The sequence below is a fragment of the Rousettus aegyptiacus genome, unplaced genomic scaffold, assembly GCF_014176215.1.
Source record: "Rousettus aegyptiacus isolate mRouAeg1 unplaced genomic scaffold, mRouAeg1.p scaffold_m13_p_9, whole genome shotgun sequence".
NCBI lineage: Eukaryota > Metazoa > Chordata > Mammalia > Chiroptera > Pteropodidae > Rousettus > Rousettus aegyptiacus.
The window spans coordinates 72841428-72866749 of NW_023416312.1; the positions used below are offsets into that span (position 1 = coordinate 72841428).

Consider the following 25322-nt stretch of genomic DNA (forward strand, 5'->3'; position numbering starts at 1 on the left):
TTGGACATATTTCCCTTTACAGAATCTGTAGGGAGACCATGTGGTCTTTACCTGTGGTTTTACCTGACAGTAACAGTTTGGCCCACAATTCTACAGAAGCTGTTCTCAGCTTGAGCTTACTTCCTACCTCCCAGGGGTCCAGCTACAGAGTTACTTACATGAGTAGGTGGCAATTATTTTATTCTATCTTGGACAAGCTAGCTTATTATTGGTAGCTTTGGTCATAATTCATTGAACACTTGTTAAATGCTAGGTTCTGTTCTAAACACTACATTTCATTTAACTCTCAAGTATTATCTCCATTTTACAGATGATGAAACTTTACAGTCTCAGAGAGAAAAAAACAAGTCTAAAATCACACAATTAGTGATAGAGCTGGGTCTGTCTTAACGCTAAAAGTTCTGCTTCTTCTAGTGCCCCATTCTGTTTCTGCAAGGATACTTCATGCCTGCCATCTGTTTTTTAATTTTTTGTTTTTTGGGTTTTTTTTGCCTGTCTTACAAGTCACAGGCTATGTCTCCTTCAACAACTCACTTTTTCCCCAAAGTTCTTGAGGAATTAGAGATGGTTTACAAAAGCTCATTCTATGGTTACCTAAAAAGTACATGCCCCCTCCCCCTTGTTTAAATGAGAGATGATAAATGGACAAAGGATCAAAATGTTCATAACAATTCTTAGATCATACTAGGGAAACATTTACTGTACTAGTCATTGAAAATGATGTATAGTCAGAGGATGAAAATTATGAATAAGATGAACTCACTTTTTAGGATAAAGACTGATAGGATGTGTAGTAGATGGAAATAATTCATAAATTTTTTTTAAAGTATGAATTTCACTTAGGAGTTTATTTTTAAGGGTAAACAATCCCTGTAAGACCGTTATTTATAAAATACTTTTTTTTAAAATAAATTTACATCACTTTTTTATTCACACAGAATTATTCCCTAATGGATGTTCAGCCTTCAAGAAAATTACTCCCAATATAGATGAAGAAGGAGCAATGAAAGAAGATGCTGGAATGATGGATGTCCATTATAGTGAAGTAAGATTCCAGGCCTCCATTGCCAGTTATATCGATTTAACTTCTTAAAATATATCTATATTAAAAAATATTACAGCTAACTTAATTTTGAAGATAACTTAAGGGTTGATGAACTAAAGCATTAAAACTGCCCAGGGCAAAGATGTTTGGAATGTGGAACCATGTCTCTGGAACTGTTCCTATTGTCTGGTTTTCGAAATGTAACATTTATCATCCTCCTCAAATTACCATCCCAGTAACCATATCTGGGTCAACATACCCTGGAAAAAAATCTTCATAAAAAATGTAGTTAACAAGCTAATAACTAAGCAGAGTATATATACAAGTACTTTTTAAATGGAAATTTTCTACTTTGAACTTCATATGGATAGCAAACAGCTTCAGTTGTCACTCAGTCATCAGATATTTACTGAACACTGATTTGTGTGCAAGGCTCCGGACTTGGGAATATAGGAGCTATCAAATAATTATATATGACTGACCTCTAACCTCCAATGTCTACCTGAAGAAATGGAATAAGCAAGACAGTACCATTTCAGTAGTATAGACAATCTGTTCCATGCAAAGTCAAAGGTGACAGAGGTGCATGAGCTGAGGTATAACAGAGGTGGTATGATTAGTTTTGAAGAATGAGGATACCCTGACGACATTCTAACAGGAGAAGAATGGCAGAAACAAAAGTTAAGAAGTGGGAAAGCATAAGGCACATTTGGGACACAAATGAGTGAATCCTTTTGACTAAACCAGTGTGTTCACATAGAGAAGAGTAGTAGTCGAGGTCTAATTTTGAGAAACTGTGACTGTTTGGGCTTTGTCCATTAGAATGTTGAATTGGTACCAAAGGTTTTTGAAGAAAATAATGATAAGATGAAAGCAAGGAAGAGGAAAGGTTAATTTGGTGGTAATGTGGATTGGAATTAGGTGGATAGAGGGTGGAAGCAGAAGCTAGAGAGGGGGTTGCTCTGAGAGTCCAGACACGAGGCAGTTAGGCCCTAAACCCAGACGGTGACATTCGGGAAACACTGAAGAAAAGAGGAAGACTTGCTGGCTGTGGGGGGGGGGGAAGAGTCAAAAGTAACTCTGAGATTTTAGGTGTGGATATTACTGAAAAATGACAGATGGGTTATTTTACAGGGAAGATAATGAATTCAGTTTTTGATGTGTGTAAAATTTGAAGTAAAAGGTTATCAGAATGAAAATAACCATCAGGCCATAAGAAATTCAAAACTAAACCTGAGAGAGATCAGGGTTGGAGGTCCCACATCTGAAAGTCATATCTGTTTGAGGACTGGACCAAAGGAGAGTGAGTATGGGAGCAAATGAAGACCAGAGAACCAAGGACTGAAGCATAGAGAAGTTCACAATTAAAGAATGAGAAGATTAAAAAAAGAAACATCGGAAGTAGAGATTCAAGGGGTTTTAGTCTCATAGAAATATATATTGTTTTAGGTTATACTAAAAAACACAAAAAGCAGTCAGGTTAAAGTGATACATTATAAATATTTGATGACTTGTTCTTTTAAAATAAAGCAAATCTCAAGTTAGTTCTGCTTAATTTAGCTAAAATAATATGCCTGGAAACTTGGTCTACTCTTTCTGTATGGGTCTCTCTCTCCTCATCAGTAAAATAGAGTAATATTATACTGGTCACTTTATAATAAATGTAAAGGCTCTTTTTAAAGTTGTTAAGTGGTACATAAATGTTGGGCTTTATCACTGACCTACTTGACTGTGAGGTTTCCTTTTACCCCCAGAACCTAGAAAAGTAGATATTTAAAACATGTTTGCTGATTAATCATAACAGAGAATCAAGATACTTGAATTTTAATCCTGCTTCATTGTTTTTAAAGCCTTGGGTAAATTAATTCACTTTGTGAGTCTTAGACTTAGCTGATGTTCTATGGCTGGCAGCAGAAAGATTCAGGGGAGTTCATGGAACATAAATGGATCAGCATCACTGAAGTTACATCCTTGCCTTCCAAAAAGCAGCTTCCACTTATTCATAGACATGGCCTTGAGCCTGGCCCTTTTTGTACTCTCAAGGAGAGAAGTAATCTTATTAGTCAAGTACTATAATCAGTGTTCTATGTAAACACATTTGTTAGAATTCTTTTGTGTTCTACAGTAATATTTTACACATTTTATTTGGTGTGTGCAGGTAGAGTCATATTCTATGAAGTGCCATTTTGTGTTTTAGTTTACATAATAAGGCTTCTTGCTTATGCCCTAGCCAATGGAAAAATAACTGATGTTGATTTCAAAGGTTTATGGAAATGAACAATTCAAATGGGTTGTTCGTTTAGTGCCTGTATTTAATTACATGAGTTAAACCAATAATAATGAAATTTAATTTGTTTTAAAAACTGCATTTTGACTTTTGATTTGCAAGACTGTTTTTTTCTTTTTTAAAATATTTTAATTACAGTTGACATGCAATATTATTTATTTCTAAAGATAAAATTGACATATAATAAATGCATGCATCTTAACTGAAACAGTTTGATGAATTTTGATAATTGTATACACCCATGTAACTTAACCACCAGAAATAAGAAATATATTCCCCAAGAAACTTTGCATGTACCTATTTCCAGTCAGTCTCCACACCCCCACCATCTGATTTCTATCATCATAGGTTAGTTTTGCCTGTATTTTGGCATCATAAAAATGGAATCATTCAGTATGTACCCTTTTATATCTGGCTTCTTTTGCTTAAGTATGATTTTGAGATACATCTGTGTTATCAAAAGTTTGTTCTTTTTCATTACTAAGTAATATTCCATTATGTCGATATATGTTTTTAAAATCCATTTTCCTGTTGATGGATTTTGGATTTTTTTTTTCAGTTGGGGGCTCTTATGAATAAGGCTGCTTTAAACATTCTTATCTATGGCCTTTTGTGGATATATGCTTTTATTTTTCTTGGATAAATACCTAGGAGTGCAATTGTGGGATTCTAGGGAAGTTATATATTTAACTTTATAAGAAATTGCCAGAGTTTTTCAAAGTGGTTGGACTGTTTTATACTCCTCCCAGCAATGAACGAGAGTTTCAGTTGCTCCCCATCCTCACCAACATCTGATGTTTCTAGACTTTTTGAATTTTTGCCATTCTATTAGGTATGAATTGGTATCTCATTATGGTTTTTATTTGTATTTTAATAATGGTGAGTATTCGTTTATGTGCTCCTTTGCCTCTCATATATCTTTCGTGAAATGTTCAATTCTTTTGCCCATTTTAAAAAATTGCATGTTCATTTTTTATTAATTTGTGGGAGGTCTTTTCTACATTCTTGATAAAAGTCTTGTCAGATATATATGCTACAAATTTATTTACTAGTCTTTAATTTGCATATTCATTTTCTTTATTGAGCAGAAAGTTTTGGTTTTGATGAAGTCCAATTTACCATTTCATAGTTTGTTCTTTTCATGTCTGGTTTGAGAACTCTGCTTACTTCAGGATTGTAAAGATATTGTCTTATATTTTCTTCTATAAACTTTGTTTCTGAGTTTTATGTTTAGGTCTATAATCTTTGTGAGCATGGAATGAGATAGAGGTCAAGATTTATTGGGTGAAAAAGGAAAGTTTCTTTTTGCCTCATTGAATTACTTTGGCACCTTGATCAAATTTCAGTTCTTCATATATGTGTAGGCTATTTCTGGACTGTTCTGTACCACTGATCTGTTTGTCCATCTTGACATCAATATCACACTGTCTTGATTAATGTAACGATAAGCCTTAAAGCCAGGTAGCATTGCCCTTCCAACTTTATTTTTCATGGTCATTTTGTCTATTCTTCATCCTTTGAATTTCCATATAAAATTTAGTCATCTTTCCTATTGCTTCAAAATAGCCTGCTGTAAGTTTTTCAGCAATTTTGCTAAATCTATATATCACTACATGGATAATGAAGAGCTTAACACTATTGAATCTTTCAATCAATGAATATTTATTTAGGTCAACTTTAATTTCTCCCAGCAATATTTTGTGATATTTAAAATATAAGTCTTTTGCTGGATTTATTGTTAGATAATGGATGTTTCAGTGCTACTGTAACTAGTATTGCTTGATTTATTTTTCTTTTAGTATGTCGTTGCTAGTATATAAAAATACAATTCATTTTGTATGTTAATCTTATAATCCACAATCTTGCTAAATCTGCTTATTAGTTTCGGTACATAATCTTGTCATCTTCACAGAAGGACAGTTTTACGTTTGCCAATCTATATGTCTTTTCTCTCTTTGTCTTGCCTTATTACATTGCATAGGATTTTCAGCACAATGTTAAATAGAACTGGTAAGAACAAACATTCTTAACTTTTTCTCAAACTTAGAATAGGAATGTTCACCCTGTAGGTTTTTAGTAGATGCCCTTTATCAGATTGAGAACTCTCTTCTATTCCTTGTTTCCTGAGAATTCTTTTTCAATATCATGAAGGGGTGTTGAGTTTTTTTCAAATGCCCTTTCTGCATCTACAGGTGTAGATATCATTTTTCTCTTTTATTTTCTTTATGTATTGTATTACATTGATTTTTCTTCCCTAATTGTAAACCAACTTTACATTCCTGAGACAAAGCTCATTAGTTTGTAACAGATTTTTAATTCCTTGAAAGTTCTTCCTTCCCACTGTTGCTGGAAATGTTAATTTAGTTATTAAATGTTAATATAAGATCCTTTATTCAAGCAGTAACATTTAATAAACATCTAGTATGCACTGCCACTCTACGAGTGACTGAAGAAACCAATATAAATAAAATATTGTTCCTGACTCTTAGAGTCAGCCTATTTGGAAAGTCAGATACATAATGGGCAAGTGTAGTGATAAATACACATCTAATGAATTCTCAGAGTAGGGAAAAAGAATGCCTAGTATCTTGCTACTCTGCATGTTGATCAGGAGAAGGATCTTGGGAGAGGTGATACCTAAGCTGTTTTAAGGGATTAACCAAATGAAAGGGATTAAAGGACAATAGGGTGCAGCATGAAAAAAGGCACAAAGTTAAAACAACACCATGGTGCTTCAAGGGAAATCCTAGTAGTTCACAGTTGTTGGAGCATAAAGTAGAAGGCTGGCTGTGATGATATTGTAGAAGAGATCATTGCAAGCCTTGTGTGCCAAATGAAAGATCTTGCCATTTGTTCTATGAATGATGGGCAGCCATCATGAGATTTTAAGAGAGGGAGAGGGACATGGTCTGGTTTGCAATTTAATCAAAGCTCTGTGGCAGATTTGTGGAAGATAGATTGGAAAGTGCCAAGGCTGGAGACACGAAGATCAATTAGAAAAGAATAATCAGGTTTTGAACCTTATCCATGAGAATAGAGATGGAGTAGAAGAGCCAGATTTGAGAAATTTTAGGAAGTAAAACTGGTAGAACTTAGTGATGAACTGATTAGAGGTTTAGCAGAGGAAAGTGTATTAGTTTCCTATGGCTGCCTTAACAAAGTTCATAAACTGAGTGGCTTAAAACAACAGAAATTTATTGTCACAGTTCTAGTGTCTAGAAGCCTGAAATCAAGATGTCATCAGGACCATGCTCCTTCTGAGACTGGGTAGACTCCTTCTTTGCCTCTTCTTAGCTTCTGATGATAACTGTTGCTCTTTGGAATTCTTTGGCTTGTAGCTGCATTACTCCAATCTCTGCCTCTGTAGTCACATGGTATTCTTCCTGTATGACTCTGTCTTCTAAAGATATCACTTGTATTGGATTAAGAGCCTACCCTACTCCAGTATGACTTCCTTAACTATTTGCATCTGCAGTGACCCCATTTCCTAATAAGGTCATGTTCTGAGGTACTGAGGATTAGGAATTCAACTTTTTGAAGAACAGTTCAATACATAACATAGGGTAAAGTCAAAACTGCTCCTAGTTTTCTAGCTAAGGGTTCATAGGTGTTGCCACTGGCTAGGTAGGAAATATAAGTGAAAGAGCTAGTTTAGAAAGAAGATGAGTTCAAAATTGTCTAAAGGACATATAGAAAGAGCCATTTTAGTAACCAGTTCAATAGGTCTGACATGCATCTCTTTTAGAAATAAACTTAAGACTTATGGATAGCATCAATAATTGGCATCATCTTTTTATTGTTGAGAACATGAGATGATGGTTCACAAAACAATTTTTGTGAAAAATTATTTTTAAAAAAAGTTTTATAGCCGCTGTTACCATTCTGACAAGGTCAGAGGTCTCTCTCTATCTTGAGCTATTATCCTATCATCCTCACTAATTTTAGAACCAACAGTCAAGAAAGAAGCGTTCCTTACCAAAATCACATTATTTTAATAAACACCTAATTACTAATGCAATAGCTTAAAAGTTGTCAAAAAGTTTTAAGACTCTTATGTATATAATTTCAGTATAAAGGAACAATAATGGACATTTATAGGCTTAGTGAAATTTACCATTAGATGTTCAGACATCCTCAGTTTAGAACAATTTATCCCCCTTTAAAGATAATCCTCCATGTATCACAATTTATAAGTATAGTTAACAGCTTCATTATATGAATAAGCAAAATAAATGGATGTACTTTACTGTTGTCAACATTTATTTCATATTTTTAAGAATGGTTTCAGCTTCACATACTTCAAGTATTTGGTTTGGAAATTGTAGTTAAACAAGTATACTCTTGTGCATTTCATTAAATTTATTATTACATTGTTTATTCTTTATTAACTTGAAAAGAGTCAAAATTTATTTGCCCAGAACTCTAAAACTATTTCTAATTCATGATTGCATTCTTCTCTTAATGCAGGAAGTTTTACTGGAGTTGCTAGAACAATGTGTGGATGGCTTGTGGAAAGCAGAACGTTATGAAGTAATCTCTGAGATTTCCAAGTTGATTATTCCAATTTATGAGAAGCGTCGTGAGTTTGAAGTAGGTAATTTAAACATTTGCATCATTGCTTATTTGTTGTTGAATTGTGAGAGTTCTTTATATTTTCTGGATACTAAACCTTTATCAGATCTGTGATTTAATATTTTATTTTTGTAATGGAAAACATAGCATTATAGCTATGTTACTGTCACTCCACTATGTGACCTCTGAAGAATAGATGGTTAATTATATTATGACATTTGTACTTTATCATAGAATATAAATACTTAGTGTATCATTTTTATGTATTTGTCCAGCTGGAGAGTTATAATCCTTAAAAATGCTGTTCAATCCTTGGAATCCTACCTATTTATGTAAATTTTCCAATTGAAACTAAGAGTAAAACATTCAAAATATAAATTTAAATTTAGATTATACCAGTGGTTCTCAAACCCATGGTTTTCTCCAGCCATCTCCCCACCTCCCTTCAGGGAGTAAAACAAAAACATCAATGTTGTCTTCATTAAACCTTCCCTTTAAAAAGCTATTGAATTTCCATGTTGCCCTGGAAGAGGCATGTACTTGATTCTATTCTTTGCAATTCGATGGGAGAGACTAAAGATATTAGCAGATAACAATGTGGGAGGTAATAAGGCACTAGTAATAGCCCTATAATGAGGTGTTTTTTCCAGTTTAGTTTGCCAGATGAAACTGTTAATTAATAAAGATAATAGTATAACGAACAGCTATTGTCACAAGCACTGAACAGGAATTTTTTATTTTTCAATCTCTGAGTCCACATCATAATTTCTAACTGTACTGTGCTTGGAAGGGTTGATTTAGGATTTGAGTCATTTTTTGTTTTAAAAAAAGCAAAACAATTTATGCTTAAATATAGCATATAATTACAAAAATATAAAACAGGTAATCTTTAATTGTCGAAGTTTCCAAGAGTGAAAACACAGGTACTTAATGTCATCTGAATAGTGTTCTAATTCCTGCTCCATACTGACTAATCAAACTCACTTTTACTTCCTAAGTTCTGTCTTTCTTTTTTTGCCATACTTTTGGTGTACATGGGACATACCTGAAAAATCATAGCAGAGTTCAAGTGATTATATTAATAAGCAAGGGTTAAGCGAATAAATCTAGGTCATGTAGGTGGCAAAGAGTAGCCTGTGAGACAAGAATGGGCATTACTCCTCCTAATAAAGCATTACAGAATACCCACTTTCTTACTCCTTAGGTTAAAGATCAAGCTATTAGAAACCCAGAGAGCATTTTACTACTCCATCAACCAACAGGGAAGAAAGGACACTATATCTTCCCTACACATTAAAGGAAATGATATTTTTCTGTAGGGGAACTACTCTTGTTTCCTTGTAAGAGTAAGGTTCTGTATAAATCCTCTAGCATTCTGCATGAGATGAAGTAATTGTTTCTAGGATGCCGATATATAATATTTCAGTGTATCTTGTGGGATGGGCTGAAAAGTGTCAGAAGTAGCCATAAAGGTAAGGAAATTTCCCTCAGATTGAGCTCAGCTGCAGGAAGTAATATGAATAGAATATCAGAGAAAGAACTTCTGCTTCTGTGCTCCCTTTTTTTTATTCAGGACAAATTCACATAACATACAATTAACCATTTTAAAGTGCACAATTTAGTAGCATTTAGTTCATTCATGATACTGTGCGCCCCACCACCTCTTGCTAATTTTTAAATGTTTTCATCAACCTATACCCATTATCACTCTCCACCTCACCCACCATCCCCTGGTAACCATCAATCTGCTTTCTGTCTTTATGAATTTGCCTATTCTGGACATGTCATAAAAAGGAATTAAGAGAAGATGCTGCCTTTTGTGTCTGGCTTTTTTTACTTAGTATAATGTTTACAAGTTCATCCAATGTGTAGCATGTATCAGAACTTCATTCCTTTTTATGGCTGGATGATACTCCATTGTGTGGATATGCCACAATTCGTTTATCTATTGACAGACATTTGTGTCCTTTTCACCTTTTCGCTATTATGAATAGTGCTTTTGTAAGCATTCATGTGTAAGTTTCTGTGTGGATATATTTTCATATCTCTTGGGTTTATACCTAGGAGTGGAATTGCTGGGCCATATGGTAATTTATGTTTAACTTTTTGAGTAACCACCAAACTGTTTTCCCTTTTACCTTCCCACCTTCCCACCAGCAATGTACACATTCCACATCCTGACCAACACTTGTTTTTGATTTTTTATTAAAGCCATTCTAGTGGATATGCAGTGGTATCACATTGTGGTTTTGATTTGCATTTTCTTAATGACCAATAATTTTGAACATATTTTCATATACTAGTTGGCCATTTGTAGATCTTCTTTGAAGAAATGCTTATTCAAGTCCTTTGCCCATGTTTTTTCATATATATATTTAAGATATAACTGCTGTTACATGATATTAGTTTCAGGTGTACAATGAAATGATTCAATATTTGTATTGCAAATGATTGCCACAGTAAGTCCACTTAACATCCATTATCATACATATTTACAAATTTGTTTTTCTTGTGATAAGAACTTTCAAGATCCACTCTCCTAGCTACTTTTAAATATGCAGTACAGTATTATTAACTATAGTCACCATGCTGTACATTACATCTTCATAACTTACTCATGTTATAACTGGAAATTTGTAACTTTGACCCTATTCACCCATTTCGCCTGCCTCCTGCCTTAGGTAACCATCAATCTGTTCTCTTCATCCATAAGCTCAGGGTTGTTGGGGGTTTTGGGGGTTTTTTGTTCATTTGTTTGTTTTTCTAAGATTCCACATATAAGTGAGATCATGTGGTATCTTATCTTTCTCTGAGTTATTTCACTCAGCATAATGCCCTCAAGGTCAACCCATGTCATTGCACGTGGCAACATTTCATTTTTTTTATGGCTGAATAATATTTAATTGTATATATGTACCACATCTTTATTCATTCATGCGTTGATAGGCATTTAGATTGTTTCCACATCTTGGATGTTATAAATAGTGCTGCAGTGAACGTGGGGTATGTTTTTTTTTTCAAATTAGTGTTTTTGTATTCTTCGAGTAAATAGCCAGAAGTGGGATTGCTGGATCAGTTGGTAGTTCTCCTTTTAATATTTTGAGGAATCTCCATACTGTTTTCCATAGTGGCTGTACCAGTTTACATTCCCACTAACAGTGCATAGGAGTTTCCTTTTCTCCAGATCCTTGCCAACATTATTTCTTGTCTTTTGATAATAGCCATTCTAATAGGTATGAGGTGATACTTGATTGTGGTTTTGATTTGCGTTTCCCTGATTATTAATGATGTTGAGAATCTTTTCATGTACCTGTTGGTTTGCACATTTTTAAATTGGGGTTTTTCTTTTTGTTGTTGAATTGTAAGAGTTCTTAATATTTTCTGGATATGAAACCTTTATCAAATCTTAATTTGCAAATATTTCTCCCATTCTCTAGGTTGTCATTTCATATTCTTGATAATGTTCCTTATACAATGTGCCTCCTCATTTATGGGTATGCAGAAGAATATATTTTTTGAAAACATTTGTGAGGCTTATACTGTTACTTATTTTTGTATCTGCATTTTGTTTTCATCTCCAAAAGTTATTACATGAATTTTCTATTCTCTCTCCACCTAAGGGCTCAAGGAAAGCATTTTGTTTCTGTTTCAGTTAAAATAACTCAGACATATAGAAAATAATAGTCAGCGATAGAGTATTTTTAAAGTCTATGTTACCAATGAGATAATGAATTAAGCATGATACTTAGAAGTACAGTGTTATTTGGCTATTTTTAGTTCTACCCTTAGACCTAAAGTTGTTGAGGACTGTTGTCTAATTGTGACAATAGAGGAGGGGAATGTGAATGACCCCACTAAAACCATTTTGAAAAGGAAATACCGTTACTTTTCTCCCCTGTGCATTTATCATAAAGACATTTAGTAATTAACCAATAGACAATGGTCATTTGTATGTTCTCATTTTACAGAAACTTACTCAAGTTTATAGAACTCTTCATGGAGCTTACACAAAAATTCTGGAGGTTATGCACACAAAAAAAAGACTGTTAGGCACTTTCTTCAGAGTTGCTTTTTATGGCCAAGTAAGTATACTTTAGTTCATAAAGTTCTTTTTTCTTTTTAAACATTATCTTTGAATTATTAGATTACTATAGCAGCAGTTACTGGTTCCAGGAATCTGTCTAGAGTGCCTATCACAATAGGAGAAAGCCTGTTTTGTAATTATAAAGTCTACTGGTTTTCATCTAAATCCATTAGGGCAGAGTACAATGTAGAAGATATGAATTTTTCCCTCACTTTCATTTTCTGTTAAGCTTCTACAAGTATATAGCATCTAGCAGTACAAGCTTTCAAATTTAAAAAAAAAACAGATAAGTATACAGGGAATGAGAAAAATCTAGTGTGGAAATCTTCAGGCCAACAATATGTTCATATGACTGTGAGTTCGAAAATTCTTGTTTATATGAAGTTAAAAGGGGGGTATATATGGATGTGGCTTTTTGTGCTATTATTTAAAATTTATTTAAAATGCATTATTACTGCTGTGTAGTAGATTTTCTTTAAAAGCTGTTTGCTCATACTATTTATAAATTACTGTATGTTTAACTTTCAACAGTCTTTTTTTGAAGAAGAGGATGGAAAGGAGTACATCTACAAAGAGCCAAAGCTCACTGGCCTCTCAGAGATTTCCCTGAGACTCGTTAAACTCTATGGGGAAAAATTTGGTACTGAGAATGTCAAAATAATTCAGGATTCAGACAAGGTATTTATAACCTGCATTGTGAAATCATTATTTGTTAATTCCAGGCATGATACCATTGCTCCTGACTTCTTCCTTTTATTAACTGGTAGAGGAGAAGCGTGGAAATATAGAGCCTTTCCAGATAGTGAAAGAAAGAACAGGGACTTTGGAGTCAGAGAATAGGATTCAAATCTCTATTCTCTGTCACTTGCTAGCAGTGTCACCATGGGCGGGGAAGTCACTTAACTTCTCTGTGCCTTATTTCTTCTCATCAGTTAAATGGAGATAATAATAGTGCCTTCCTAATGGAGTTGTTATATGGATTAGATGAGTTAATATGTGGAAAACAATTAGAGATCCCGGTGTGTAAAAAATATTCACTAATGATAATAGAAACCAGCATGCTTAATAAGGATTATTATGAATGCTATTGTTCATCATGATTCTCAGTTTTATACTTTATGATTAAAATCATCTTGGGGGACATGTTTTTCTAAGATATCCTTAGTTCAGTAGTTACATTTGCCATGACGTGGAGAGATGCCTTGGGCCTTGCTCTAAAGGTTATCTATTCCAGCAACAGAGGCCTTTTTTTGGGAAATGCATAGTTCCCTATAGACAGAATTTCAGGAAAGCAAAGTAGGAATGCCTGACTGTTCTTGGTCACCACGGGAGTGCCCAAGATGAGAGCTGATATTTAATGTAGAAAGGATCTCTATACAATTAGGATATGTAGGCTACAGCAATATTTATTACTAAGTGACTCTGATGTGCATGGTGCTATACAATGCACTTAATAGCTAGTTAGGCAGCATTGCCAGAAAAACCCATTCACTTTGTAGACTTCCCTACATCTCTTGGAGATGGTTTTATCTTGAACATAATATACCATAGACACTTAAAAATAGATTTGCTGGTAGAATCAGAATTCATTTATTTTTGGCAAAACATCTCTACTTCCCTTTTTAGTTTTACTATTTTGTGTTGTTTTACTGAATCAAGACAACAGAAGAATTTATCTCATTGTAGTAGATAGTCTAAGGCTGGTTGCCACCCTACTGATACTATAAATGGAAAGTTAATGGAAAGCTAGGCTCTGCTGAAGAACATAGTTTTCTACTTTATTCTGCCTCCGAAAACCTGGCCAACATGTGCTAGTGACAAACTACCATCAGGCAGCTGGACTCCTGACATAATTTGTATGCACAATATTTTAGTAATTCCCCATAGGCAACAGACATAATAAGCAGTTGCTACTTTTAACATCCTTGTTTTATTCTTAATGTGTGAAAGTAAAATTAAATACACTCTTTACCTTGTCAAATAACAAAATCTGCTTAAGGACACCAACAATGTAAAGAGCAATTTGGTAATATAGTCCAATATGTTAAACTGTATGTGTTCTTGATCCAAACAGTTCACATTTAAGACTTAATCTTGTAGCTGTACACACATAAAAAATGTATGCTTAAAGGTACTTATTGCTGCAGAGTTTATATAGCAAAAACCTGAAAGCAGCCTAGCTTTCCATGTGGCTAAAGAAGTGGTGGTGTTACCCATATTATAATCGATATAGTAACCTAGATGTTAAAAAATTGAGGTAGGTTCATATCAATAATTATAAATCTACCAAGATATATTATTAAGGGAAAAAGATGAGTTGTGAGTGGTATGGGTAGGGTGATCATGCTTGTATAAAAACTGATACTCACATACCCACTTGTATATGCTTAGGAAATTTATGGAATAAGACATACAAAATTGTTAACCATGGTTACCCAAGGAGAGGGACTAGAGTCTTACATGGGAAGGAAGAAATCTCTTAACTTTTCATATATACCCTTGTGTACTCTTTGAATGACTTACCATATACATATTTTACTTTAATAAAGTTAAAACCAAGCTCAACCTTTTTTTTTTAATTTCCTTGTATGTTTTCTTAGCCAGATAATTACCTCACCTATCTCCCGAGTGCTTGCTGGAGAAATATAGCTTTTTACTAGGAGAGAAAAGAGGGTTAAGGTTTCTAGGGATAGGCTTTGAGGTTTTTATGTTTGAGCAAGTAGAATGGATTTGGAAAAGTTACAAGATGCTAAGAAACTCTATCCCCCGTCTGTCCTCCTGTATATGAGGAGAAACAGAAAGGTTATAGAAACTGTCTTTTAAGAGGCTTTCATTGTTTTTGTTTGTTTCATTTTTTTGTTTCCTAATCTAAACACAAAAATACCTGACTATGATAAATTGCAAGGATATTGACAAAGTTACCAATAACCAAGGCACTTAAACACTGAAAGAGGGTCCTGGGCATCATCGGGAGTTAATGGAGAGACTGTTGGAGGGGAGGGTGTTAGAGCCCACAGATTGAAACGCCAACAGGGACAGTTCTAGTGTTTGCCTTTGGCAGCATAGGTTCTTAAGATGGAATTTAGGCTCTTAATATGAAATGAGGTCCCCTTCCTCCATAGGATAGGATTAATGCAGTCAAGAGAACCCACTCTTATTGTGTCACATACCGCTTGTGGATGTACAAGTTAGTAAGCTTTTCTGTAGGGTAATTGGGTAATATATATCAAAACCCTTAGAACTATGTAAATATTTTAACTAAACAACTTCTTTTGTAATGGTTTATCCTAAGGAATGAGTCAGGAAAAAAGATGTATACAATTTTAAATGCAATGTTCATTAGAGCATTATCTGCAGGAGCAAAAAGTTAGAAACCAACCCAAGAGTCTGGTAATGAGGTACTGGTCCAATAAGTGATGCTTATCCACATAGCCATTAGAAGTCGTGTTGATGACTGCAGTATAGAACTATAATAATTATGTTTTATTGTGATAAAATACACTTAACATTAAATTTACTATGCTAGCCACTTTTAAGTGTATAGCTCAGTGATATTAACTTCATATTGTTGTAGAACCATCACCACTGTCCATCTGCAGAACTCTTTTTATCTTGTAAAATTATTTTTAAAAAAATTATTATTATTTGTATCTATAGCACCTAGTCTTCCTAGATGGTCTCCCATCCAAGTACTAGCAGGCTCGGCCCTGCTTAGCTTCCGAGATCAGACATCAGGCTTGTTCAGGGGTAGCATGGCCATAGACCATGGACCATAGTTCCAATGGGGTATGAACCCAGGACTTTCTGCATGTAAAGCAGACATGCTAACCGTTACACTATGGAACCACATCCATATCTTGTAAAATTAAAGCTTTATATTCATTAAATAATTTATTTCACCTTACCCTCAGCCTCTGGTAACCATCGTTTGACTTTGTCTCTATGATTTTGACTTCTCTAAATATTTTATATAAGTGGAATTGTATAGTATTTGTCTATTTGTGGCAGGTTTATTTCACTTAGCATAATATCTTAAAGGTTTATTCGTGTTAGAACATATTGCAGATTATTCTTCTTTTTTAGGGCTGACTAATATTCTATTGTATGTTTATACTGATGCAGGGCAGGGCAAATTTCCCCCCAAGTAATGGGGATACCAAGCCCTGTACCGAGAGAAGACAAGGTTCCTTTGGTTGAGAGTGTAGAAAGAATTCAATACACGCGCCAATGTTAGAGTCAAAAGGAAAGTTTATTAGAAAAGGGATAACACTCCATGGGCAGAGTGTGGTCTCCTCTCAGAGACAGAGAGTGAGAGGGACAGTGCAAGAGATAGAGAGAGACACAAGGACAGTGAGAGAGACGGAGTAAACGCACTGAGAGGGACCCTGAGTGTTCAGGGAATTCAGTTTACATGTCATTCTTTAGTTCCCATTTCCTTTGATATGGGCTGAGGAATGGGAAGAGTATGTAGCACTAAAAAGGTAAAAATATGTAGAGTGAAAGTCCTGCTGGCAGTTCCTAGCCTTTAATCCATAGGTTCGCCATGGTTTTAGCCATAGGAAATGACTCTTGGTTCTTGTTTCCCCTTCACTGGTGTGGAGAATGGGTTATTAGCAATCCAAGCAGAGATCTTCCTTTGTTCTGTAGGTGTCCTCCTGGCCTGGCTGCAGGGCTGATTAGCATGTTGCAGTCTCTGATTGCGGCTTGATCAACATTTTAATTCTCTTGCCTCCTCCCTACATTATTAATACCATATTTTGCTTATTCATCCATTAGTGGACACTTGAGTTGCTTCCATGTTTTCACTATTTTGACTTGTGCTTTTCTAGGAACATGTGCACTACTGCCTGATGCGGAGCTGAGAGGTTGAGTGTGGTGGGTAGCTGCCATTGTGCCAAGAGCTAAAACTTTCCAAAATTGAAATTAACTGCAATTTTCTGTCTAAGCCTTCCCCTGGAAATTATAAGCCTTCAATAGACTCTACAGTTCCCAAATAGTTACAGCAGACAGATTCTGCTAGTATAACTTGTCTAGATAAGAAGATAGATTTCTGGTGCTCTGCCATCTCCTTGGAATCCTCTCTGTAATAAATGTTCATTGAGGTAGAATTCAAATGTACGATTAACTACTTTATTACTTTTAAGGATTCAGATTATAAAACAATGTTCAATATTATCTCAGTTTTGTAAGTACACATGCATAGAAAACATTGGAAGGAAATATATGAAAATGTGAATGACAGGACTGCTGTAGGATTACAGTTTTATTCCTACATTTCTGAAATCTTCAAATAGGTTTCTGTAATTTCTTTATAATCGGAAGGAAATAATCTTTAAAAAAAGAACGAAGACCTTCTCCAGTTGTCTGTTCAGTTGAGAACACAATCATAATGGCAGTGTTCCTCAGTTGATCTGAAAGGAGTTAGGAACTTACCTGTATGTACCTCTTTTTCCCTTTTTTTGAATAAAATACAAAATTTTCTTATTTTATAGGTAAATGCCAAAGAGCTTGATCCAAAATATGCTCATATCCAAGTCACTTATGTGAAGCCCTACTTCGATGACAAAGAACTCACAGAAAGAAAGACCGAGTTTGAAAGAAACCATAATATCAACAAATTTGTTTTTGAGGCTCCTTATACATTATCAGGCAAAAAGCAAGGCTGTATAGAAGAACAGTGCAAACGACGTACAATCTTGACTAGTAAGTAGGACTTTGCATGATAACTTCTTGTTTGACTCAGTCCTTTTTGGTAAACAAAAGTAGCAGCTGGCCAGCTGGAAAATCTAACTGAATTTTTAATCATTCATTGTTCTGCTGTTCAGTCACTAGCTTGCACAAACATGGCTATGTTATAAACCATAGTTTTCCTGTCTGTAATTTGTGATTGCTCTGAGGCATCTCATAAAGAGAATTTCTCCCTCAACCCTGAAGTAAAAAGGTGCTATATGGTACCCTAAGCTATTGTCTACAGAAAGCACGGGGGGTGGGAGGAATTAAGCAGAGTGAATTTTTCCGTTAATTTGGCTGTTTGAACAAATGATTTTTTTAAGATAGTAAATCAATCTTAACATTTTAATAGCTTCAAACTCATTTCCATATGTGAAGAAGAGGATCCCTATAAACTATGAACAGCAGTTTAATTTAAAGCCAATTGATGTTGCTACAGATGAAATAAAAGATAAAACTGCAGAGCTGCAAAAGCTTTGCTCTTCTACTGATGTGGACATGATTCAGCTTCAACTTAAATTGCAGGGCTGTGTTTCAGTGCAGGTATGTTGGTTGCCAAACGTGTATTAAATATTTCTTGATGTTCCACTTGCTTTCCTAAGGGCATAGAGCAAGTATTAATTATAATTGTGTGTTATACTCTTATTGAGTACAAAAACCTGTGCGTTATTTTTTATTAACTGTAAGAAATTATGTTCAGTTCCTATAAATTTTGTGTTGTGTCAAAGGACTTTACCATAAATCCTAACTGTAGCCAAGCTCAATATTTACATATCAGAATTCATTAGTTAGCTTATTAAAATATCATCTTTGCAGATTATTTGCTCTAGTTAATCATTTTTCAAATAGATGTACAGTAAGAGTAGTAACTATGTTTCTCAGATGCAGATTTTAAATTTTTTTTAAAGAGAAATGCAAAAAATTACTTTTTGATTACATTCTGATAACTCATTTTTCTCCTTTTGTAATCAGGTAAATGCTGGTCCATTAGCATATGCAAGGGCTTTCTTAAATGACAGTCAAGCCAGCAAGTATCCACCTAAGAAAGTCAGTGAGTTGAAGGACATGTTTAGGTAAGTAAGTGCTTTGCAGTTTTCAAATCAGACTTCTATTCTTTGACTATACTTTTTTCTTAAAAGAAACCAAAATATTCACCAAATAATACCCTTCCAGAAAAGGACATTCTCTGTTCCCTGTTAGAATATTTAAGTGACCTCGTAATGGTACGTTAGTGAGGGAAACCTGGACTCTCTTTCTTGCCGCAGGACATTAACAATGTCCTAGTGATCCAAGAGATTAAATATATCAATTTACTTTATTGCTTTGGATGTTGTGACACAAACAGAAGCCTGATTCATTACATGATTTCCTTCTTTTCCCAAACGACTCATGTTACAGCATTTCAGACCATTTAGGGTAGGAATAAAGGTGGACCTGGAAGGGTTGGAGAGGCTTGCTCCTGTCCTTTGTATTTAGTTCCACTTGGATTCTGCCAGTCTAGGGCATGTAATGGCTTGTCTTAAGTAAGCATCCCAGTAACCTAAGGCATGTCTGAATGGTCTTCCTTTTGAAAAAAAAATCTGCTTAATATATAAACAGAGTTTAGAGAAAGGGAGACAGTTGAATAAAATTGGCTAAAGAGAAAGATCTTAAATTATCCACTCATTTGCTCCTTACTTATTTCATTTACTTTTCCTATGTGTTATTAGCTGTTCCTGGTTGCAGAGTAACTGGTAGTCATTCATTCACCAATATTTATTAGTGCCTAACATGTACAAAAAGATTCTGCTAGTTATTATGATGAGGATACAAGACAAATGGGCCATGAGGTGCTTTGTCTCCTAAGACCTATACTCTAATTATGGACATTAAACATAAACACAGTAAATAATGGAAAAGTACTTTTATGAAAAATCATCAAATCTGTGTCCACACTCTTAAACCAGGGCAGATACTTCATACCCGCAGCACCAATACTGTACTGGGTACATAGCAAGCCCCAAATAAAATATTTTGAGTGAATGACTCATTATCTACAGATGCAAATTAACATTAGCACAAATTTAGGTGCTATAATATCAAGCAAATGACTGAGCATGTAGGCTTCCTAGAGGGTGTATGTTTTGAATCAGGTTTTGAGGGAGGCAAGAAACCTGAGAGAACAGAAGGAAAAGAAAGAAAAAGGTATTTCAGACTTTAGGAAGTGGCATTAGCAAAGGCACAGTGTGAAAATACAGAATTTTAATCTTCCTTGTAGACAAGCCACATGAATATCAAATTGCTTGTCAATGAGACTCTCCAAAAGTAAATAACAAAACCTTTATCTTTTTTCTTCATCCCCAGGAAATTCATACAGGCATGCAGCATTGCACTTGAACTAAATGAGCGGCTAATTAAAGAGGATCAAATTGAATACCACGAAGGGCTAAAGTCAAATTTCAGAGAAATGGTGAAAGAATTGTCTGACATTATCCATGAGCAGGCAAGTATTAGGGTGGTTGAAAATGAAAACCCAGTCCGAGGTTTTTAAAGTTTCACTTAGCAAAATCTATTAGCTCGAAGTGCGTTACCTTACCTTGAAATTACTCAGTCTGTATTTTAAAATTTGCTTATATTATTATTAATCGTTCAAATGGCATAATGCAAATCAAATTTGAAGCAGTTATCTGGGGCAATTATCAGTAACAAATCATACCGTTCTTTGTGCCACAATGCCATCAGAAGCAACTAGTTGTGCAAGTCTGAGTTGATCTGTAAACATGAATGAGTCTCTCAAGAAGGGTCCTAAAGAAGTGAAATGACTGGCTCAATAGTCACATTCCTAAAGGAATACTCCTATTTTGGCTGTAAGAAACTAGATACTGTCATTTAAGTGAGATACCAAGTGATGTCTAAAATTTGGGGATTGTCTTACTACCCATATAGCCTGCAAAACTTCCCATTTTCATAAAAGATCTTACATTTTTATCTGTGACTGTGTATTAATAACAATTATAGCTAACTTAGTAAAGCACAACCTGGAAAATGTAAGAGTGAAGATCCATTCACCACTTATAGCCAAATTATATCATTATTAAGTAGTTAATGCCTTTATATACCTAGTTACCTTAAAACTAGAGGACTCCTGGATTATCCTGGTAAACATCATTCCTATATTGGTGGTCCTGAAATTTATGTTTACAACCACTCTGTTCATGGATTGTCGTTTAAGCATTTTAATACCTTAAACACATTTGTAAAAGTTGCAGCATGATGGTCTAGTCCCTCAATGACTGAGCCTCTTAAGCTTATTATAAAGTCTCCTTCATTTCCTTACTCAGGGAAACATCCAATGATATAAATATTTGCTTCATAAACTCTTCAAACTCTACTCTGACTTTTTTAAAAAAAATTAAGACACATTAAAAGAAATAAGGATAACTACAACCCTTTAGAGAACACATTCTTAAAGCTAGCCCCAGAAGTGAGAGCCTCATCTGTCCTGCTATCTGTATTTCAGTGATTGCTTGAAGGCACTGACTTATGTGAGACTGTCACACAAAGGGCGTACTTACAAACAGGCTGACAGTGGTTAGCATCCAAAGAATGCAGTGGAATGATGAGGAAAAGAAGCAGAGTTTTTCTAGGAAAACAAGAACTAGTTGATTTTAAATCAACCTCTGTGAACTTTTTTTGTCTGCTTTTTCTAAGAAAGAGCTATGGGAAATTTAGTTACAGTTAGCCCAAGGAATTGGCTCAAGGCTGCATTAGGTGATAAGGCGTCCAGATTTCCAATCATTTTCATCTTCTCAGCATGGAGAATCCAGTCAGCCAAACTTCCATCGTCCCATCTGTTCAATGACCAGTTGCCCCAGCTTCCTACTTGCCTATTTTCCATGGCTATGAATCTCATTGTCTTGAGGAGTCTTTACTTCTATTAGCCCACTTAGGAGTGAGTGCAAACTGTCCCAAGGCATCTTTTTACTGCTTAGTTTTCAGAAGCCCTTTTTTTGTCTCCTTCTCAAAGTAGCCAAGTAATCAAAAGTAAGAAGGTGGGGAACTATTCTACTTTGCCAATTATCTATCTCAAGCTTAGCCCATGAGTACAGTGTGGGGGATATACCTTTCTTTACCATCACTGTTATGAGGTATACATTGATCAAATAGATGGCATAATTTGTTCCTAGAAGCTATCAAATTTACAGGCTTCTGTTTTTCTTAATCCTTAGGGGGAGGAAAAAACAGCAAAAGCTCCTCCTTCACAAAAGATATAAAATAATTACACATCGTTTTAAGCCAATGTGTACTATATTACAATTACTAATTTGCATGCAGCTGCATGACCTAGCCTAGCTGCATGAACTCGAAATCATTCAAGTTGAAGACAAATTATTCACTATGCTGCTATTACTGCAATCAAGATATTTAGAGCAGTCACATTTATAAAGTTCTTTTTTTCCCTTGAAGCATAGATTTTACAAATCTGCTCACATATATCCCACCTTTGTCTCTCATTTAATTCTCATAAATCATGGCTATTTTATTTAGTCGTAGAGACCAATATTTTAGACCATCGATTATATATATAGCTAACCAAGAAAAATCTTAGGTTCCATTGTTTATATTTATGCAAACTCTCCTGTATAATGAATGCATCAACTTCATATGTGCTTTACTTTGGGCAAATGTTGACTTCATAGTGATTTTTTTAAATTAATTTATTTATGGTGACATTGGTTAACAAAATCCAATAAGTTTCAGCTGTACACTTTAACAGTAAGGCATATATATACATAACGAATTTTTGTAGTCAATATTTCCTTTTATATTCTCATATAAAAGAGAATCCTTTTGTAGCCATACACATTGTGACATATTATTTCCCAAAGGAAAATATAATACAAAATAAAATAAACTGTGACTGTGTACTGAAATATGAATTTTCTGTTGAGCTTCAGAAATGGTTACATAACAAAAATATATGGCCTGGATATTTCTTTTCAGTGTAATCTGTTATAGTATAGCAAAATATACAGTCCTTTTTAAAACTTATTCAAGCTTTTGACTTTTTAAAAGGGATTTGTATTTTCTTAAAAGAATTACAGATTTCTTAATTAGATAGGGTTGGTGATAGCCATTATATTGTCTGTCTGGTATGTTTTATTTTCTTCACAGTGAGTTACCCTATTCACTTGTCACCTGTGACAGGCATGGATAATCAACTAGTCATCTCTTAAACCTCTGCTATGCTTTCAGATATGGGCATGAGTGATGATTGTCAGAAGAGAAAATTTCTCTGATTATGGACTTTATATAAGTCATAATTTGTAGGAACATAAATTATATGATGCATTACTGCCACCATAGACAAATTTGCAGGCTTCATACTGAAGTTTCAGAGCTAACTTGAGAACCAAGTATTGAAAGCTTGAGACCTAATTTGGGACTATATACTGAAGAGGCTGGATATGATGTGTATGGTATTCTTTTTTTCTGTCTCATCCAAACATACAATCTCTTGCTTTTGATCATACAAAATGGATAATTAAAAAATATCTATACTGATATGAATGCATCTGTTTTATATACAAGATATAAAATGTATTTTTATGTACTTCTTTACATAAGAATTTTCTGTATGAATTAGCTTATGTAATTAATTATAGTGCATCTTTAGATATATGATCTTATGACTTTTCATTTACTATTATTTCTCAAGTCCTCAGAGAAGGTGCATGAGTATCTGCATGTTTGAAAAGCCCCACAGGTGATCCTGGAAACCACTTTGTTACAAGATGGTCCATAAACTTGTATCAAAGAGGCCACTGTTTAGAGCTCTTCTTATGACCATATGTTAAAAAATATTTTGAAGATTGTATTACCTCTCATTTTTATCAAATTTTGCATTTTGCAGTCTTTTGTTTTTCTTAATGAATAACCAGATCTTTTCTGCCTTTTTGCTATGCTGCCTTTGTAATACAGCTTTGAAGACTTGAGTCGGTAATGTTGTTCTTTCTTTATGCTTTATGTCATTTTTAAATAACTAAGTGTCAGTGATAAATTGAAATATGCCTATAATTTCATATACACATACTTTTTTGGCAGTGGCTGTTTTGCTTCATGATAAACATGCAGATTTCTTTTGTTTTAGATATTACAAGAAGACACAATGCATTCTCCCTGGATGAGCAACACATTTCATGTATTTTGTGCAATTAGTGGTACATCAAGTGACAGAGGCTATGGTTCTCCAAGATATGCTGCTGAAATATGAGGACATGCAGATGTAAAGTGAATGAGATGGACCTTTCTTGGGAATATTTGGAACTGTGCAAATGTTAAAATTTTAAGGATTTGATAAACATGGAGTATTTCCTTCTGACACCAAAATGTTCATGCTTTCAAACAGGGTGCTTACTTATTTGTAAATATTTAAGCAACTTGGAAGTGCCTGGAAAATTGCACCACTGTGTTTGGTTTCTACTTTTTTAGGTAAATCTATATACTTGGAATTAGAGCTCAAAAAGCATGAATTCTAGTTGCTTAATTATTGCTTACAATAATAATTGTACTATGTAAAATTGTATAATTGAACACAATAAAAGGTAAAACTTATTTGTAATTAGAAGTGAAGGAAATAATACTTTGAACTTAGCATTTTTCTTGACTGAAAGCTCAATTCATTATCATACTAATCCTTGGAGGAAAAAAATGATCAAATTTCCATAAAACATGGGTATTTCAGATTAGGAAGATATTTTGAAATCTTGCCTAGTATTCAAATCTGGACCAAAGGAAACAAAAGCATTATTTAAAAAGGAAAATTTCTAAAAGTATGTGTGTGTGTATATAAATACCAAGCTTCCAGTTTTGATCTGATGATGCCAGGTAATTGAGTTGGTCTCCTCCAATGTACAAGACAAGGGATTGACATGTGTCCTGAGTTTCCCTAGCAAGCAGCATTTGTGGCCAGAGCTTCATCATCTGACTCTATCCATAAAGTAAACAAAACACTTCTGAGGATTCGTAGTCATTACATACTATGCAACTTGAAACCTTTACCAGCAGAGCCTGAGGTAGGCATTTGTAGTGATTAATGTCTTCAGTTCAGTTTAACAAGCATTTTGATAGAACTTAATAGTTGCAGCATTTCTTGGGTCAGTATACATAACCATCAGAGACTCCGCAACTGCTAGTCAGGGATTACATTTCTAATAATGAAATCTCAGACTACCTTAATAATTCATGAGAAACCAAGATGTGAAGAACTATTTTAGCTTGAAGTATCTATATAATTTTGTTCGCCTTTCATGTTAACTGTAAGTTTTAGACTTATTTCTCTTATGTAGGTTAGCCTATTTAAAAAAAAAAACCCAGACACTGAAATATAAATGGATTTTATGGAGCCTTGACTTTTTAAAGATTGATCACTTTTTTCTAAGATTCATCACTTTGTGATCAATCTTAGAGATTATGCTCCTCGCTTGGTGACTTTTTTTTCTTTACATGTCATTTTTAAGCTTTCAGGGGAGTGTGAAACTATCGAAGGTTAATTTTATATTCTAATAAGGGATACAGAAATTTCAGAGGCAGTTTGTAATTCCTTAATGCCTTAGAGTAACCTA

The 25322-nt window shown here is 34.4% G+C and overlaps 1 protein-coding gene across 3 annotated transcripts in view; it reads left to right on the forward strand.

The window, feature by feature from the left end:
• Positions 1-24319, forward strand: part of DOCK11 (dedicator of cytokinesis 11) — a 174718-nt gene extending 150399 nt beyond the window's left edge. For all 3 annotated transcript variants that reach the window (XM_016124435.2, XM_016124433.2, XM_016124436.2), the window contains 9 exons: positions 939-1045; positions 7800-7922; positions 11873-11986; positions 12520-12666; positions 17481-17691; positions 18071-18261; positions 18691-18791; positions 20062-20200; positions 23849-24319. In XM_016124435.2, the coding sequence (XP_015979921.2) occupies positions 939-1045; positions 7800-7922; positions 11873-11986; positions 12520-12666; positions 17481-17691; positions 18071-18261; positions 18691-18791; positions 20062-20200; positions 23849-23971 (1256 nt within the window). In that variant the 3' untranslated portion in view covers positions 23972-24319. The remainder of the gene's footprint in view (positions 1-938; positions 1046-7799; positions 7923-11872; positions 11987-12519; positions 12667-17480; positions 17692-18070; positions 18262-18690; positions 18792-20061; positions 20201-23848) is intronic.
• The last annotated feature ends 1003 nt before the right edge of the window (positions 24320-25322 follow it).